Here is an 18,273-nt window from a genome sequence, read left to right on the forward strand (position 1 = left end):
GTGGCTATGTCACTGACTCTGGGCCCAAGAGTACCAGGTCTTGCCACACTGCTGGCCAACCAGGTCTCCAGGCGGATTCACAGGAGTCTATTGAACGTTGTAGGGCTTAGCTCGCAGCTTCATTGCTGTTTCTCCCTCACTTACCCTTATCGATGATGAATGTGTCACCAATCAGAGAGTGTATTCCCACTAAGTCTTAGTCTTGGAAGGGGGTTTGCTCTGAGGGGACAAGACCACTTGCCTTGATGTCTCCTGGGTAAGCAACTTGCTTGTTCTTGTAGTAATCAGTCGGACTGCCTATACTGTTTTGTATTTTTCTTGTCGGTCTTTCTTTCAAGATGTATCTTCTGTTCTTCCTGCCACTCCAGGCTGGTCTGCTTGTCCTTTCAAGTGGAAATTTCCCACCTCAGAAGATTCTGGATGCTGTTCAGGATTCCAACTATGGTCTTATGTAATGCAGAGGCTCTGCAGGAAGTCTCCTTCACTGGGCATGTTGTAGCCCCATTTTAGGTATTCCTATCAGTTATAGGCAGAAGACAGACTTACAAGCTTTCTATGGTGATATTTCTGGCCATTCCTTTCTCTCCCCCTCAAGTGTCTATTATATAATGGTATGCCAGGGAAACCAAGATTCAAAAGACAACCAAGCATCTTAGCATTATTTCCCCCCTTTTTAGTGCAACTCTTTTGATACTGAAAATTGACAAGTGTCTTGTTTTTTGTTTTTTTTTAAAGAACTAGTCCCTCCCACCCTCCCCAAAAGATAATTGGATTTACGGCAAGATAACACTTATATCAGACATACTATACAGACCCTTACAATAAATATATAAGATCAAGTGAAACAGACAAAGATGAAAATTCTGGAACCATAAACATCGGAGGGATGGTTAGAGAAGTTGATTGAGTTCTTGCTGAGAGGAAATGCTGACCTGTGATGGTGAGAAAGAAACTGAAAAATGGCCTACCAGACGAGGCAACAATCCCGGCCCCTATGCCACCTGATTGGAGTCCTGCTGTGGTGCTGTGTGGGCTAATTCTCTGGACTGCAAAGAAGCTTTGAACCACAAGGTTGAAGGTTCAAGCTCATCAGCTATTCCTTGGAAACTCTATACAGGGTCACTATGGGTTGGAACTGACTCGACAGCACTTAACAACAACAACATGATCAATGATATATAAGAGCCAACCTCAACCAAACCCATTCTAAATTGGGGTACATGCACAGTGAATAAGCATGGAATACATGCTTCCATTATCTAACTATACACACAGGAGACAGTGAAAGTCTAAGAATACATCAATGTACAATCACCAATTAAATACAAATACAATGAACCCACAGTGATCTGGAGACAACACAATTTTAGCTTACATAAAGAAAAAAGAGAATCACCCAAATGACAAAAATGCAGAGTCCGAAAATGTTTCTGAGGAATAAAAGGTAGTAGAATTAACTGAAAAGTAATCCAAAAGAATGATATTAGATAAATTCAGACATTGACAAAAAAATGAAGCAAGTACACAGAAAAAAAAAAAAATTAGAAGCATTTAGAAAAACACTACAAGAACAGACAAAAGAAAAGCCATTTTTGAAATAATATACAATCTGCAATTAGAAATCCAGAAGATTAATACTAAGATTTCAGAAATGGACAATAAATTGAAAGGTCAAATGAGCAGATTCAAAACATTGGAAAACTGAATTAGTGAGCTTGAATATAAATATCTCAATACTAGTATGCTAGAAGAACAGTCATAAAAAAGAATGAAAAAAAAAAATCGTAAGACAGCCTAAGAGTTATGTGGGACCCCACGAAGAGGAACAACTTCTGGGTAATTGAAATTCCAGAACGGGAAGAGACAAGAAAAAGCACAGAAAAAAATTATTGAAGAGTTGTTGGAAGTAAACTTAACAAACATGAAAAATTAGAAGATAAGCAAACAAGAGGCAAAATGAACCCCAAGTAGGATAGATCCCAAAAGAAAATCACCAAGACATAACATAATCAAACTTTCTAAAACCAAAGACAAGGAAAGAATCCTGGGAAAGCTTGGGAAATATGAAAAGGTACCTACAAAGGATAACTAGTAAGACTGAGCTCTGATTTCTCAGAAAAAACATTCAGGCAAGAAAGCAATGGGATGACATATACACAAATCCGAAAGAAAAAAAATTGCAAACTAAGAATCATATACACTGCAAATCTGTCCCTCAAATGTGATGATGAAATTATGACATTTTCTGATCAATAGAAATTAAAGGAAGTTGCAATGACCAGACCAACTTTACAAAAAATTCTAAAGGGAGTTCTTTGGACTAAGAACCAACAAAATCAGGCAACAAGCTGAGATTGTCATACATGACAACATCACCCAGAATTCAAGGCAAATATAAAAGTATTTAAAATAAACCAAACTATGAGACTGAAACTAGGGAGCCAAAGATATCAATTTATAAAGATGTCAGCTACAATGCAAACAGATGAAATAATATAGATATAGAAATTCTAAGTGGTGAGAAATTCAAGTAGATTTCAAGATAAAACAGACTGTTTTAAACAGTAAAAACATTAATAAATTACAGGGTAATCTCAAAGTAAATGAATACAACTGCACATGAAAATAAAGGGGGGGAATCAGAAATGTTTAGTAAATATGAATAGACATAAGTGAATAAATGAAAATGAAATAAAACAGAAACAAACTCAGTGAAGAAAATATGTGGAACAAAGAGACCAGAGGTAACACACACAAACACACACAAAACCACAACAATGTGAGATCAATTAATCATACCTATTGAGAATTATATTGAATGTACAGGGATTAAGTACACCTGTCAAGAGACACAGAGAACAGGTTGGATAAGAAAGCAGAATGCTTCAATATGCTGTCTATAAGAGATATATCAAAAAGAGACAGCCTAAATGACCAACAACAGAAGAATGGTTATGCAGACTTTGGTACATACAACACAATGGAATACAATGCAATGTTGAAGAATAATAACGAATCTTAGAAACACCTAAAGAACCTGGAGGACATTATACTGAGTAAAATTAGCCAATCACAAAAGGAAAAACATTGTATGAGGCCAATGTAGTAAAAAGTTAAGAAAAGATTTCTTGATAAACAATCAATGATGGGGGGAGGGGATGTAGAGAGGACATTTAGAGGAGAAGAGAAGTTATTCACAGGCTATAGAGTTGTTGTTGTTTGTTGTTGTGATGTGCCATGGAGTCGGTTCCGACTCATAGTGACCCTACACAGGGTTTCCGAGGCTGTAAATCTTTACGGGAGCAGAACGCCTCCTCTTTCTCCCACGGAACCGCTGGTAGTCTCTAACTACTGTCCTTGCGGCTTGCAGCCTGATTCGTAACCACTACGCTACCAGAGCTTCTCTAGAGTAGACACAGGTTAACAAGGGAGATGGGGCAGGCAATATACAAAAGAAGGAGGTTAGCACTGGAAAGATGAATGTAGCAGTAGACAAAGGGAGGAATGAAATATTTAAAGTGAACACAGATAAATACTGTTAAATGTTGGCACTGAGATGCAATTGCAACCATCGTAATGAAGCATCATACATAATTTATTTAATGTAAAACTGGTAATCTACCCTGTAAACCTTCACTCAATTCACAATTTTGCTGTTATTGTTGTTGTTAAGTGCCGTTGAGTCAGTTCTGACCCATAACGACTCTATGAACAATGGACCTTTTAGTTAAAATTGACCTTGAGGTCTAACTAATTATTTTCCATGAACTTTTGAGAGTTTCCTCATATATCTATTATCAACCTTAAAAAATTATTTGTCAGGAAAACTGAAAAGAAGGGTCTAGCATTCTGATTCCAAAATGTCACAGCCATGAAAACCCTATGGAGCAGTTTTACTGTACACACATGGGGTCATCATGAGTCAAACTGTCAGGATAGTAACTAACAACATTTTCATATCTCTTAAAGAACACTCACTCTTAACTCTGATATCTGCACAATAAAAGCTGATTATGTTTTTCAAAAATTGTTACATTCTCATAACAATATGCTTTGTTTTTGAGAAAAATATGCCAGTTTTGTTTAATATTATCTTGCTTTAAAAACCTGTACTTTCTTATTTTTAAAGTCACTACCTTTTGCTCCCAATAATAGAATACACTGCTGATTTATAAAATGTTTTAGTTAACTTTTTTACTTATTTTCAGTAATAAAAAGAAATGTACAACCATTAAAATTTAAGATTTATAGACTATAATAAAGAAATGTTAAAATGAATCTCTGATATTGTTAATGTTCAGGTCAATGAATCAACTGTTAAATAAATGTAACTCTTTACAATCTAAATATATACTGTTTCCAAAATAATTTGTACACAACTAAAATCAAGTCACAGATTACAAATTATTATGAGGGTGGATACTAATATTACTTTTATAGATTCAATGTTACATTACAAGTGCTGCATACTTAACTGACATTTAATAATTAATGTCCTAAAGAGAAAATATAAAACAAAAAATAAATTTAACCTTTAAGAGCTGGTCGGTCAGGCACCTTTTTAGAAGCCCTGAGTTATTGAATGCCAGCAGGAGTGAAGAAGACCAATGGCATGACAAAAGAGAGAAAGTTCCCAAGAATTGTTATGAGGGTAGAGGTCTAATAGTTCACTCCCATTACTTGCTACGTTTTACTGTGTTTTAGAGTTCACACAGTGAACAATAGCACATGAGGATGATTTTAATGCATTGCTCTTTTCTATTATAAGGCTTAACCTTGTGACTGTGATAAAATGCATAGTAAGTAAGTTTCTAGCCAACTATCAGATGACCCATGGGTCAAATGTCAAACATTGTCAACTAGATATTTTTTTCCAAAAAGAAATGCAAAAACTGGAGGTTACAACAAAGCTGGTTTGAAAAGTATTTAGAGAGATTAGAATCAAGTTTGCTATAATAAAAACATCTTCAAAAGAATGCATTTCAAAGTATTTCAGCAAAGTATATCTAACAGAGATTAAGGAAGTATCTCCAAAACATTACAGATTCCTTTTAGATTATATACAAGCACATCTTCAATCCAATTTCAAATGTGTACTTTTGCTGTGCTTTTGAGATTTTGGGAGATGTACTAGGTGAGGCATTTCAGTTATAGTAAAAGAAAATAACCCTAGCTAATTTAAGAAGAAAAGGGATAATCATTACAAAATTAGAGAAGTATCTTTTAGACTCAACAGCTGGAATGAGAGCAGATTGGACTTTGAAAATGAAAACTTTTCACCATTAATTTTGGGAGCAGATGCTTTTTTCTGTCTCTTGGCTCCACAAACAGAAAACAGGCATTAAAATCACAAGGCAACAGATGACTACATTCTAATGGCCAAGTGTCAAGAACCTAACTCATTCAGAAACTCAATGGAAATTGTTTCTGATGGACTCAGTTTGGTTCTTATAACTGTGAGTGGTATCACACTGAAAGAGCAGGACTATCTAGAGTAACTCACCTGTTGATTTAGTAAGCATGTCATATGTATATAAAATCCAACAAACCAAACTAAACCCAATACATCAATCTGATTCCAAGCTATAGAGACTCAATATAGGGTTTCTTAGTCTGTAAATGTATGCATATGAGGTTACTGAAACTACCATGGCTTGGGTCAGGTGTACCTTAGTCATCAAACTGACATCTGTGCTCTTCAAAACTTTAGAAATGTCTTGTGCAGCAGATTTGCATAATAGAATATGCTTTTGATTTCTTGACTGCTGCTTTCATAAGTGCTGATGGTTGATCCAATAAGAATGAAGTCCTTGACAACTGCAATCTTTTCTCCATTCAAAAGAATGTTGTTTATTGGTCCAGTGGTGAGGATTTTTGTTTGCTTTACATTGAGATGCAATCCGTACCGAAGGCTGTGCTCTTTAATCTTCATAAGTAAGTATTTAAAGTCCTCTTGACTTTCAGCAAGCAAGGTTGTTTCATCTGCAAATAGCAGGTTGTTAATGAATCTTCCTCCAATCCTGATGCCACGTTTTATTTCATAGAACCCAGCTTTTCAGATTATTTGCTCAGCATACAGGTTGAATTAGTATGGTGAAAGAATACAATCCTGTCTCACACATTTAAACCTCTCAATGTTCCCATGTTCTGTTCGAACAACTGTCTCTTGGTCTAGGTACAGATTCCTCATGAACACAATTAAGTGTTCTGGAATCATAATTTGCATACTTTGCAATGTTATCCATAGCTTGTCATGATCCACACAATCGAAAGACTTTGCATTGACAATAAAGCACAGGTAAACATCCTTCGTTATTCTTTGCTAAGATCCATCAGATATCACCTATCACCAGTGTCATTCCACGGCCTCTTCTGAATCCGACTTGAACCTCTAGAAGTTCTCTGCCAATATATGTTTGCAGCCATTTCTGAATTACTTTTAGTAAAACTTTACTCGCATGGGATATCAAAGATATTGTCTGATGAGTTCCACATTCTGTTGGGTTACTTGTCTTTGGATGGGCACAGATACGGATCTCTTCCAATCAGTCAGCCAGATAGTTGTCTTCCAAATTTCTTGGCAGAGATAAGTGAGATGCCTCCTAGGTCTAGGGGAAGATTAATGCCAAGGGGTGTGTAGATTTCCAAGGAATTTTGGGCCTACAGATGCCGAAGGAAGACGAGGACCTCTTCCCAGTATTAACAAAGAGGAAGCCTTCCTTTGGTACTCTGAATTTAGATGTCTGTTTGTAAAGCTATCCACTTTTGGTACTTCTGTTAAATCAGCACTGTATAAGACGGAGTCCTGGTGTTGCATTCTAGGTTAATGTGCTGGGCTACAAAGTCAGGTTGAACTTCAAGGTTGCTTCAAAGCTCACTAGTGGCTCCTCGTAAACCCTATACAGGGTGACTACAGGTCAGAATTAACTTGATGGCTCTTAACAACAACATATAACTAAGACAATCACTAATCACAATTTTTCCAGAAGCACTTTATAAGTTCGGCCCACTCTTACAGGAAGAAGAACTTTGATTTACAAAAGTTAGTAATAAATTATGGTCATATAAATATTCTAATCCATAGAATAGACCAGTAACATTTTATAGTTCACTCAAAAAATTTAGAATGCATAGGAAATGACACGTAATGTGAAATAACTAGCTTTTCCTTACAATGGTTCCTTTATTGTCACACGTCAATATAGGAAAGAGTATGCATTTCTAAGAGAAGACACTCAGAGCACAGATGTGACTAACAGGAGGAATGGTATTGTATATTAAATGAGACCTTATAGAATAGTCTAAAGTATAATTTGAAATGATGAGTCATCCAACACAGTAGTACAGAAAATAGTTCCTGCTTTCAGGGCTCAGTAAGAAAAGTAATCATGGTGTAACATTGAGCTCAACAAGAAGCAGCATGGGATACCCAGGGACGTCTGTCCTTGGACCACTTCTTGGTTTTACTGTTTTCAATGCCCCCTTGACAATTATATATAATCCTAGAAGTATAAATTGTGACTGATGCCAATGTCTCCTAAATCACAGTCTATATTCTAAGGTCCTCTACCTCTCAAATTTGACATTATATTCTATCTCCAAACTTTCTCTTCACCCACACTAGACTACAGATTTCATGAAGGAAGGAACCAAGTGTAAGTTATTTGCATATATATGATCAGTTGCAAAGTTCATATATTAAATGATACACAGCCTTTCCTGTAAACCTTAATTTATGCTGTTCCCAGTGGACTGTAGTTCTCTTCCACCCACCCATCTATTTATTGTCTCAAGATTAATTTCAAGTATCTTTTTGGTAAAGCCTTTCCTGAATTCCCCATTCTACTCACCTTTATTCACTCTACTCACTAAAATAGCTTATAAATTATAAAATATATAACAAGCATGTTCTTGTTAGTCATTTTAATAACTGTCATAATATTCATAAAAGTCAGAGAAATCTAGTTTAACATATAGCAAACCAAGCAAAACAAAAAAGAAAAACAAAGAAAAATCTACTCCAATAGATTGCATTACTTTAAAAGGTTTTTCATATTCTTCTAATCTTAAAGACCATTTAACATACTTCTTTTCCCTGATTCAGAAGTCAGCTTTCCTGGTTAGTTTTCCTTTTCTTTTAACTTCTAGGCATTTCTAACTAAACCTACAAATCAGCCCATGTCTAATTAAGACTTTATTTTGGTGTTTAAAAAATAAATGCCTTTTGATAATAATCAATCAAGACAGATTATAGGGTGATAAACAATTTTTAACAATTAATTTTCAGATGTATAACTTTGAAATGGCTTTCTCTAGAAGAACCTGTATATTATCTTGATACAATAATCTAAGCGAAAAAGGTTCACTTATTAGTAGGTGTTCTCATTCCACAATTCAGACAACTTTTATTACCTACTTTTCATAAACAAAGATTTCATTATTAAACATCCTAATTATTTACGTGTCCACACCAAGAAGGACAGCTCTTACAGTTAAGCCTGTACTATGCAAGGTCAGTGGTTCAAGGTCAGCAGCCACTCCTCGGAAAGCTTATACAGGGTCAGTATGAGTTGGAACTGACTCAATGGCACTTAACAACTACAACAATCATGAGGGTAGAACCATTAAAAAAAAAAAAAAAAAAAAAGATGTCATAACCCTCATGCGGATGTTGCTAAGTGTCATGAGTTGGTTCCGACTTACAGTGACTCTGCCCAGAGTTTTCAAGGTCTGGTAGGTAGGTCTGAACTGCCAATTGTGGTTAGCAGTCTAGTGCTTATTCTACAGTACCATACCAGGACTCCATAGCTCTCATAGTGTTATTTAAACTTGTAGGTGGATTCTTTTTAAAGATTGCTACTTATTCTAGAATCCTGTTGTGGCACTGTAGCGGAAGCACTGGACCACAAGGTTGGTTTGAATCACATGGTTGGCAGTTCCAACTCACTAGTCACTCCTCAGAAACTCTATATAGGGTCTCTATGAGTCAGAACTGACGCAGTGCCACTTAACAACAACAACAACCTACTCTAGAAATATTCACTGCATTCGAAGTATTGAAAATCATTGTTTTTTATAATTAAATATCTAACTATGGTTGTTGTCAAGTGCTGCTGAACCGGTTCCAAATCATAGCAACCCTGTATAGGATTTCTGAGGAACAAATGGTTGGTTTGAACAGCTAACCCTGTATAGGATTTCTGAGGAACAAATGGTTGGTTTGAACAGCTAACCCTGTATAGGATTTCTGAGGAACAAATGGTTGGTTTGAACAGCTAACCTTGTAGTCATCAATCCAATGCTTAGTCTAAAACAGCACACCAGGACTCCCACCTAAACACAATTAGTAAAATTATTATGGTTCTCCTAATAATTTACTGTCCACTAATATTTTACCGTATTAGTGTTCTATACCTCTTGGTCTTGATTCATATGAGCTTACTGTCCAGAGAATTGTGAAAATATTATTGAAAACAGGATAAAATATATTCTAAAGATGCTACCAAATAAAATGTATCTTAACAGTTCTTGTATATAGAAAACAATTAGTTGTGTGAAATATCATATTGCCATCTAATTTTGTCAAAACTTTTCTGACGTTAAGATTTTCCTAAATCTGTTACGATGAAAGCAAAGCATGGTAAACCTTAAGAATTATTTCTGTCAAAGGTATAGCCATAAGTATGAATAACCTCTTTAACACAGCCAGGCTAAGTGACAACCAGAAAAAAGTGTGCAAAAGTTCTTAATATTTGTGGACCACTTCATGTATGTACATATGTATATGTGTGCACACATTTGTGTCAAGCAATATAACCACTTGTGGTTTCCCTTGGCTCTCCTGTAAATATCTGTAGATTTTTAACGGCTGATTTTTTTCCCCCTCTAGGTAACGGTTTAGACTTATTATAGTAACACGAAATAACCTGCAAAAACAAATGTGACATATATGACAGGACAAAAGGATAGTGTCACCTAAAGTTACCATTTCTTGGCTGATTGACCTGCTCACCATCCCAATTCCCATCCTAACAGCTTTCTTCTTGCTAACAATTCAGAGAAAGACAGGCTTGCTATGTGTCCTGTACTACTACACTCTGATGGTATCTTCTATTAATCTCAGAACAACAGTAACCACTCTAAACTCAGGATGTTACTCTTATATTTTTCCTGATGTGTTTCAGTATCTCTTATCTTCTGCCTGTAGACACAGTTCCCTGCCAGGAAGACGAACATAGCCACCAGGTACCAACAAACAGGTCTGTCCTCATGCATTGTGACACCATTTTCCACTCACAAAAAAGAAGAGAGCTTTACCCGCAGGAAGGAGAGGTCCCGGTTGTGCTCAATGCTGGTTATCTCCAGGTTGCCCATGACTACCTCACAGTTCTCATAGTATTTGCGTAAGGCTCGGTATTGCTGCTCCAGGTCAGAGAGAGAGCTCAGTTTATTCTCTGTTCCTGCACACACTGTCAAGACAAGAAGATACACACAAAGTTATATAACCTTTTCATGCCATGGACAATGACAATTGTTGTTGTAGTTGTATGTTCTGGAGTCAGGTCTAACACATAGGGTTTACGAGGAGTGGCTGGTGGGTTTGAACCACTGACCTGTAGTTTGCAGTCCAGTGCTTATCTTACACCAAATCAAGACTCCACAATTACAATATCTCCTTCCAAGTTCTATTTCAACCCACTCAACCCCAATTCCCTGAATTAAATATTTAACATCTTTAAGAGCCACTGACCCACACACTGATAAATATTTCACTTTTATATTCCTCATTTTAACTATATAAACAGACGAATATAAAAGGCATGTCCTGACCATAGAGATCAAGAAAGCAGTTTCCACAGAAATACAAAGCAAGGAAAATAACTGAAAACAAACACATTTGCTGTGAGCTCATAAAACATAAAAATACAGTTCATTAACACTGGAGCAGGTTTGCATTGGCTAAATGGAACAGAGGTAAATAGTGATGCATGCTCAATCTTGGAACAACAGGGCTCTGTGATACAGGGATCTAGGCATAGTTTGAAGAGGTGAAATAAACTAAAATGCTTGACTGTCTTATGAATATTAGTTTCCCTTGCCTACTATTGTAAAATAGACACTTGAGTGGGATAGAAAGGAATATCAGGAAGCATGATTACAAAAAGCTTGTAAGTCCATCTTCAGCCTATAATTGATTGGAATACCTAAAAGGGGTTCTACAACTTTCCCAGTAAACGAGGCTTGTTACAGAGCCTTTGTAGTAGTGTATCAGACGTTAGGTGGAATCCTGAGCCCCATCCAGAACCATCTGAGGTGGGACATTCCCACTAGAAAGGACAAGCGGACCAGCCTGGATCAGCTAGAGCAACAGAATATACTTCTTGAAAGAAAGAACAAAGGAAAAATCCAAAACAAAAATGGCAGTCTGATTAGCCAAGAAAGTTGTTTGCCGTGGAGCCATCAAGGCATCTAGTCCCTTCAGGGCAAAACCCCTCCAAGACAGAAACTCAAAAGTAACACATAAGCAGGTATGTAAACTTGCTGGTAACCACATTGGTCTACTGGTTGAGTGGAATAGGGGGAAAGAAAGCAATGATGATATGGGTTGAGTTCAACCATGTTCCATAGACTCCCGTTGACCTGGAGATGAGAGAGAGAAGAGGAAGAGTTGGTTGGTCTGAAGTGTGGTGAGACCTGGGGACTCCTGAGCCCATGGACAAGGACATAGCTACGGAGGACTACAACTGAGAGTGAAGCATCCAGCTGATATGAAGTGAGGGGATACACACAAGAATGCCCAAACTTGCAGATAGTACCCATTTGACCTAGCCTTGATGGCTTGATGATCAGAACTCGACTAGAGGAAGATAAAAAAAAACCTACAATTTTTGATAAAGGAAACAAATGTAAATTGCCACAATTTGATGAACTTGACCTATACTTCTTATGGATGTAGTTGCTCAAGGTACCAACTAAGAGGGAAGGAGTTTTCACATCAAGTATCAATCCTATCCCCTTTGTATACAGAGTTGATAGGAATGGGCAACTTAGACATTAGCTACCTAAAATGAGGGGGCAATAAAGGCATGAAGTGACTCACTTACAAGTTTTCAAGAGGGAATTTAGTTTAAGAATGTTTGGGGAAAGGTAGAGTCCCCACTGAATATTTTTCATCTTGTCTAGACAGGTCTGGTGAAAAGAGATGGGGATACGATTCTTATGATTCAATAGTGAGTAATTGTTACCAAGACTAATTATGACTGTCACAATAGTAAAGGTTGTGTAACAAAAAGGGGGGCACGTATTTAATCTTACAGTCCAGGAACAGAGGACCCTGTGGCCATCAAGGGATAATAGCATGAGAGGAATGTGGGACCCTATCCAGAGAGGCGGTGACAACAGAGATGGAGGTAGAGATGAGGACATGGAGAGAGAGAGAGCAGCTGAGAACTCTGGACTATTGAAAGAGAAAGACTGAGTGCTGGTGGCCAGGAGGCAGGCTTACAGTATGTGTCCTTTGGTTGTTGCAATTATTATATATTCTTGACTGGTTTTGTGTGCATCTCCTCCCTTCCCCCCCCCCCAAAAAAAAAACAAAAACCACACACATACACACAAAAAAATCCAAAACAAAACAAAATGGGGGAATGGAAGCAAATATTGTTGAATGATCATGTATGGAGGAGATTGTATTCATTGCAATGAAACGATGAGTGTAAATCCAATGTTCTCCCATGTAAACTATCACTCAATTCACAATAAAAACTTAGTAAAAGAAAAAAAAATATACAGTTCATTTCATTCACACATGATTTTCTTTACTTCTGCTAGTTACTCTGTTTCTTAAAAGGATACTTTTATGTATACAAATTTAAAAAAATCGAAAGACATGAAAGCAACAGTCTAAACTTTTATTTTATATAGATGATTTTTTTCTTTTGTATAATAAATTGTTCTATTTGGACATAATTTGTGAATCCAATGTCATTCCTCAATTCCAATTCATATTGAAATATTTATAAAAAATACTACAACTAGGATATGTAACAAAATACAGTGTATACTTATATTGCTGTCAAGGGGATCATCATTACCTGTCATCATAATGGTCCTGGGGTATAATGAGCTGACAACAAATAACTCCAGGATGTCACCTTTGGAGGAGAGGCTCTTGAGTCTGTTCATGTTTGAAAATGTGAGTGCACACCCACGTGTGTTTGTGTTTTAATTTGTTGAGTGTTTAAATACTTTTATCTCTTCCAGAATCTGATTTTAATCTACTCTTTATATTTATATATCAAACTGCACAAATCCCTACTATTTAATGGACCAATTTTAATCTTCAGTAGATTGAAAATCCATGGAAAAATAAAGTTAAAAGATAATGGAATTATGAACTTTTTGAAGGCCGCTTGCATTGTAAAGTATGTAAAAATAATAGAAGCATTAAAGAAAATAGATGGAAATGAATCCTGCTTAAGTTTATTGCACAAAACAATGAATTTAAGCAAGATATAAAATATAAGACTCTAAGACTGAGGGAGCATCAGGGAGGATCCTGGTAATTAGGTTACCTTTTTTTTTTTTGGAATGTTTTATTGTGGATTATGTGATAGTTCACATGGGAGAACATTAGTTTTACATGCATCCTATCATATATCGTTTCATTGCCATGGTTACAATCCCTTCCATGCATCATCAACCAACCAAAGGGTATACCCCACAAGCCTGCCCTATGGTCATCAGCACACAGCCCCTCTCCCTCTATGGGTCTAAAGTCCCCAACCCCTTCATCTCTCCACATCATCGTCTCTGCCTCCATCTCTGGCGTCACTACATCTTTGGGTAAGGTACCACTCTCCGCCTTCTCCCTTGATGGTCCCAGGGACCTCTGCTCATAGACTAGGAAGTCAATCACTCCCTTCCTTTTGCTACAAAATGTCCACCTTTACATTTCCAACCCTCACAATCAGTCCTGAGAACAGTTATTTACTGTTGTATCACAAGAGACCTATCCACTTCTTTCATCAGCCCTGGCCAGACAGATTGGATATTACTAAGTGGAGATTCTACCTTCCTCCACGCCCTCTGGGTCTAGGTTCCCTGTTGAAAGCTTGTAAGCCAGTCACTTCTTGCCTTTATAGCCCTCCCGCCCCTCCATTTTGGGTAGCCAATGTCCAAGTTGCCCATAACTGTCTACTCTATGTATGGAGGGGGTGGGAATGATCCTCGCTGTAAAGATTTGTTTCCTCTTTTGAGCTACTGCAATTAAGTTACTCTTTATACACATTAAGGCAAAGACTTGTGGAATCCCCAATAGCCATTCTCTCCTTCCTTAACAGTAACACTACAGCCCAACTTTTAGCTAGGTATGCGGCCCTCCTAAATAGAGACTACATTTGTCTGCTCTTCTTAGAGTTAAGTTTGCCAAGGAACTAAAATTTGACAGGTTGTACGACACCTTTCTAAAATTTTATTTAATATATGGTTGAAGCCTGCCTTTGTCTCATTTCTTCTTCATACTGTCTTCCAATCTGCCTCCTGGAATGCAGAGGGGGTGGGTAAAACTTGAGCCACTCTCTGGACCAACAGAATGAGGTGCATGACTTAGAGGTGGCGAAGAAATAAGCTGAAAGGAACCTGATTCCTTAATGACATCATGGAGAAATATCACCATAATACCATGGAACATAAGAATTTAGGCTTTTAATAATATGAGTAAAAAGTTCAAAACCACTGTTATTTTGCTTTTAATCTGTTGAATTTTCAGCAAAATCTAATTCTGATTACTCGGAAATTAAAATGTTTTTGTTGTTGTTAAGTGCCTTGAAGTCACTTCTGACATATAGCAACCCTGTATAGGATTTCCAAGGAGCAGTTTATGGGTTTGAACTGCGAACCTGGTGGTTCACAGTGAAGTTGTTGTTGTACCGGTCCTAAAATAGCAGGAGGTAAAAGAGCAAACACTCTGAAAACTGAATTAAGAGGTATAGACAATCATTTGACAAAGAGAACCGTATATGCAAGGTAAACTCTTTAAACTTTCAGATGCTGTTGAGTACTGTTGAATTCATTCTGATTCACAGTGACCCTATGTGACAGAGAAGAACAATCCCACTGGATTTTCTGCTCTACAGAATCTTCTAGAAACACGTTGTCAGGACTTCCTTCCATTCAACTTCTTGGTGGGCTTCAAATGCCAGCTTTTTAGTTAAAAGCTGAGAATTAAACCAATGCATGACCAGGGCATGTTAAAATGCCATATGACAAATGCATAATTTTATCATTATATATATATACACATGACATGATACTATGTGATAAGTATGACTGTGTAATCATGGCATGGTGCTGTAGGATAAGCACTTGACTGCTAACCATGAGACTGACTGTTCAAACCTATCAGCTGCTCCTTGGAAATACTATACAGGGTTTCTATGAGTCGGAACTAACTCAACAGCACTAAATAACAACATATAAAGGAGCTCTGGTAGCATAGTGGTTTTGAATCGGGCTGCTACTCTCAGGGTCACCACTTCGAAACTACCAGCTGTTCTGTGGGAGAAAGATGAGGCTTTCTGCTCCCATAAAGATTTACAACCTTGGAAACACTGTGCAGGGTCGCTATGAGTCAGAACCGACTCCACGGCACATAACAACATCAATAATGTGTTGCATTATATATAAACATTTTTTGTTAGGTTTTGTCCAGTTGGTTGCCATTCATAGCGACTCTATGCACAACAGAATGAAACACTGCCCTTTGCTGTGCCAACCTCACAATTTTATGTTTGAGCCCATTGTTTCTACCAATATGTCAGTCCATCTTATTGAGGAGCTTTCCCTTTTCTTCTGACCTTCCACTTTACAAAGCATGATGTCCTTCTCCAAGAACGAGTCCTTTCTGATAGCATAAGCTAAGTACGAGAGATGGGACCTGGCCATCCTCACTTGTAAGGAGCTTTCTGGTTGCAGTTCTTCACACACATAATTTTAAGGTCTTACAATTAAATGAAAATTTTCTCAATGATAGTAAAAGTCTTTTTGACATTCATTTGATAAACATATTTTCCACACTATGAACTAATTAATGTTGTGAGACTGTAGGTTAAACACTGGACTGCTAACCCTAAGTTTGATGGTTCAAACCCACAAACCAATCCTTGGAAATTCTATACAGGGTTGGATGAGTTGGAACCAACTCCATGGCACTTAACCACAACACAATAATGACTTGGTAAGTCATAGAATAAGCTCTTAGTATAAATTCTAGTCATGGAATAAACTACCTGTAAGATAGTTTCTGTTGTTGTATCATCTATTTCTGAATCCTTTAGCAGTGATTATTTTATTATCTAATTAAATTTTAAAGTATGTTTCTGTGTTAATTGTTTCAATCAGACCTTACAAATGAAGTTGACAGGCTTTAAAGTTGTTAGCTTATCACTTTGTTATTATTTAGAGAGAAACTGGTTCAGGATTCCTAGAGATCTCCTTCAATCCCGAATACAATATATTTCTATTATATTAGGCTTCATTGAACACTGTCCAGAATGTAATAATAGGCACATTTCCATAGAGAAAATTAACTGGTAAGATGATGTGAAAAATCATATCATAGCATGTTTCTCCCAAAATTTATTTATGCTTTTACAGACGAGATCAGAATATACTAAGTATTTTGGAAATCCTTTAATGTAAATAATTACATATGGAATTTTTAGTACTTTTGATATCTTAACTACAGCTTTTAATATCAAATAAAAGGAACCTGAAGAAAAACAGAAGCATACAAATCAGAATCCTGCCTTTAGATGGATTTTGAGAATGATGTACCAAGATTTTATTGCAGCTTCATCATCATCATTGATACTTGTATTAAAATATGTTTGCTTTCATTGGAATTTAAAATCATTGAAATCTATCTCTCATAACGTTATCTAATAATACCTTCTTAACAAACATGTTCTTTGAGTGTGTAGAGCTGTTGTTATAAACTCACTAGGAGAAATACAATCAAGATCATGAATTAAAAACATCACTGAAAGCCTCCAGAGAAGACAGAAGACGAAAACAACAAAACCCTGAAAAGTTAATCATGAATTATAAAAGTCTTGTGTGTAAATCAGTTGTTTTTCCTACTTATGTTGAACATTACAGTATTTTTTGGCAGATAACATGCATGTGCTTATGCATATAGTGCATAGGAAACAAACATGCGAAGTGGCTGCACAGTTTGCAAAAATGCACATGGTGTTAACAGTAGAAATGAATTTATTTTGTAAGTGTCTATTAGTTCAGCAATAAGAGATCCACTAAAGAACAAGTTCTAGTGTGGCACCGTAGGATAAGCATCACAAGGTTGGTGGTTCAAACCCACCAGCTGCACCTTGGAAGCCCTATACTATGAGTGGAACCAACATGATGGCACTTAACAACAGCAACAGAGAACAAGTAAAAAGTTCACATGATCCATTTGAGTTTCATTTTGAATTGAACAAAGGCTGTTAAACATTCAGGCAGAATAGTTAAAGTGATTTAAGTTCAAAAGCATGTAACTTAACTAGAATTTAACAACAACAATATGAAAAGATGGTAAGACTGGCATTTCACTCCATTCTGTTTATACATGTACAGCATATAACATTTCATTCTCTTATTCATAACGTTATCAAGATTTAGAGATGACTCAGTGACAGTGAACAACAATATTAAAAGTAATTTTTGCAAGGTATGCCCAATGTTGACGATTATCTTTACATTAATAATAATATTATAATGAAAAAAACTTAATCATGAAAACAAGCATTTATGTATTCTGTCAACGAGCTCTGGCAGGGTAGTGGTTATGAGTTGAACTGCTAATCTCTAGGTTAGCAATTCGAAACTACCAATGGTTCCGTGGGAGAAAGATGAGTCTTTCTGCTCCCATAAAGATTTACAGCCGCAGAAATGATACACAGGGTCCCTGAGTCGGAATTGACTCTGACTCTATGGCACATCACCACCACCACTATACATTTAGCACATATGGAAAAACAGAAATAAATAATGGGATATTATTTGAATCTTAATTTTTTTAATTCATGGGAAGTGCTATTGTCACTATGTAGTTGTTGTTGTCATTGTTGTTAGGTGCCATTGAATCGGTACCAACCCATAGTGACCCTATGCACAACAGAACGAAACACTGCCTGATCCTGGGCCAACCTCACTACTGTTGCCATGCTTGAGTCCATCGATGCTGCCACTTGGCCAATCCATCTCGCTGGG

General features: G+C 36.8%; 1 protein-coding gene across 4 annotated transcripts in view; it reads right to left on the reverse strand.

The window, feature by feature from the left end:
• ERBB4 (v-erb-b2 avian erythroblastic leukemia viral oncogene homolog 4) overlaps nucleotides 1-18,273 on the reverse strand; it is a 1,604,115-nt gene that overhangs the window by 1,063,020 nt on the left and 522,822 nt on the right. For all 4 annotated transcript variants that reach the window (XM_006872745.1, XM_006872748.1, XM_006872746.1 and 1 more), the window contains exon 2: nucleotides 10,318-10,469. In XM_006872745.1, the coding sequence (XP_006872807.1) occupies nucleotides 10,318-10,469 (152 nt within the window). The remainder of the gene's footprint in view (nucleotides 1-10,317; nucleotides 10,470-18,273) is intronic.

The sequence above is a fragment of the Chrysochloris asiatica genome, unplaced genomic scaffold (genome assembly GCF_000296735.1).
Source record: "Chrysochloris asiatica unplaced genomic scaffold, ChrAsi1.0 scaffold00212, whole genome shotgun sequence".
NCBI classification, from domain to species: domain Eukaryota; kingdom Metazoa; phylum Chordata; class Mammalia; order Afrosoricida; family Chrysochloridae; genus Chrysochloris; species Chrysochloris asiatica.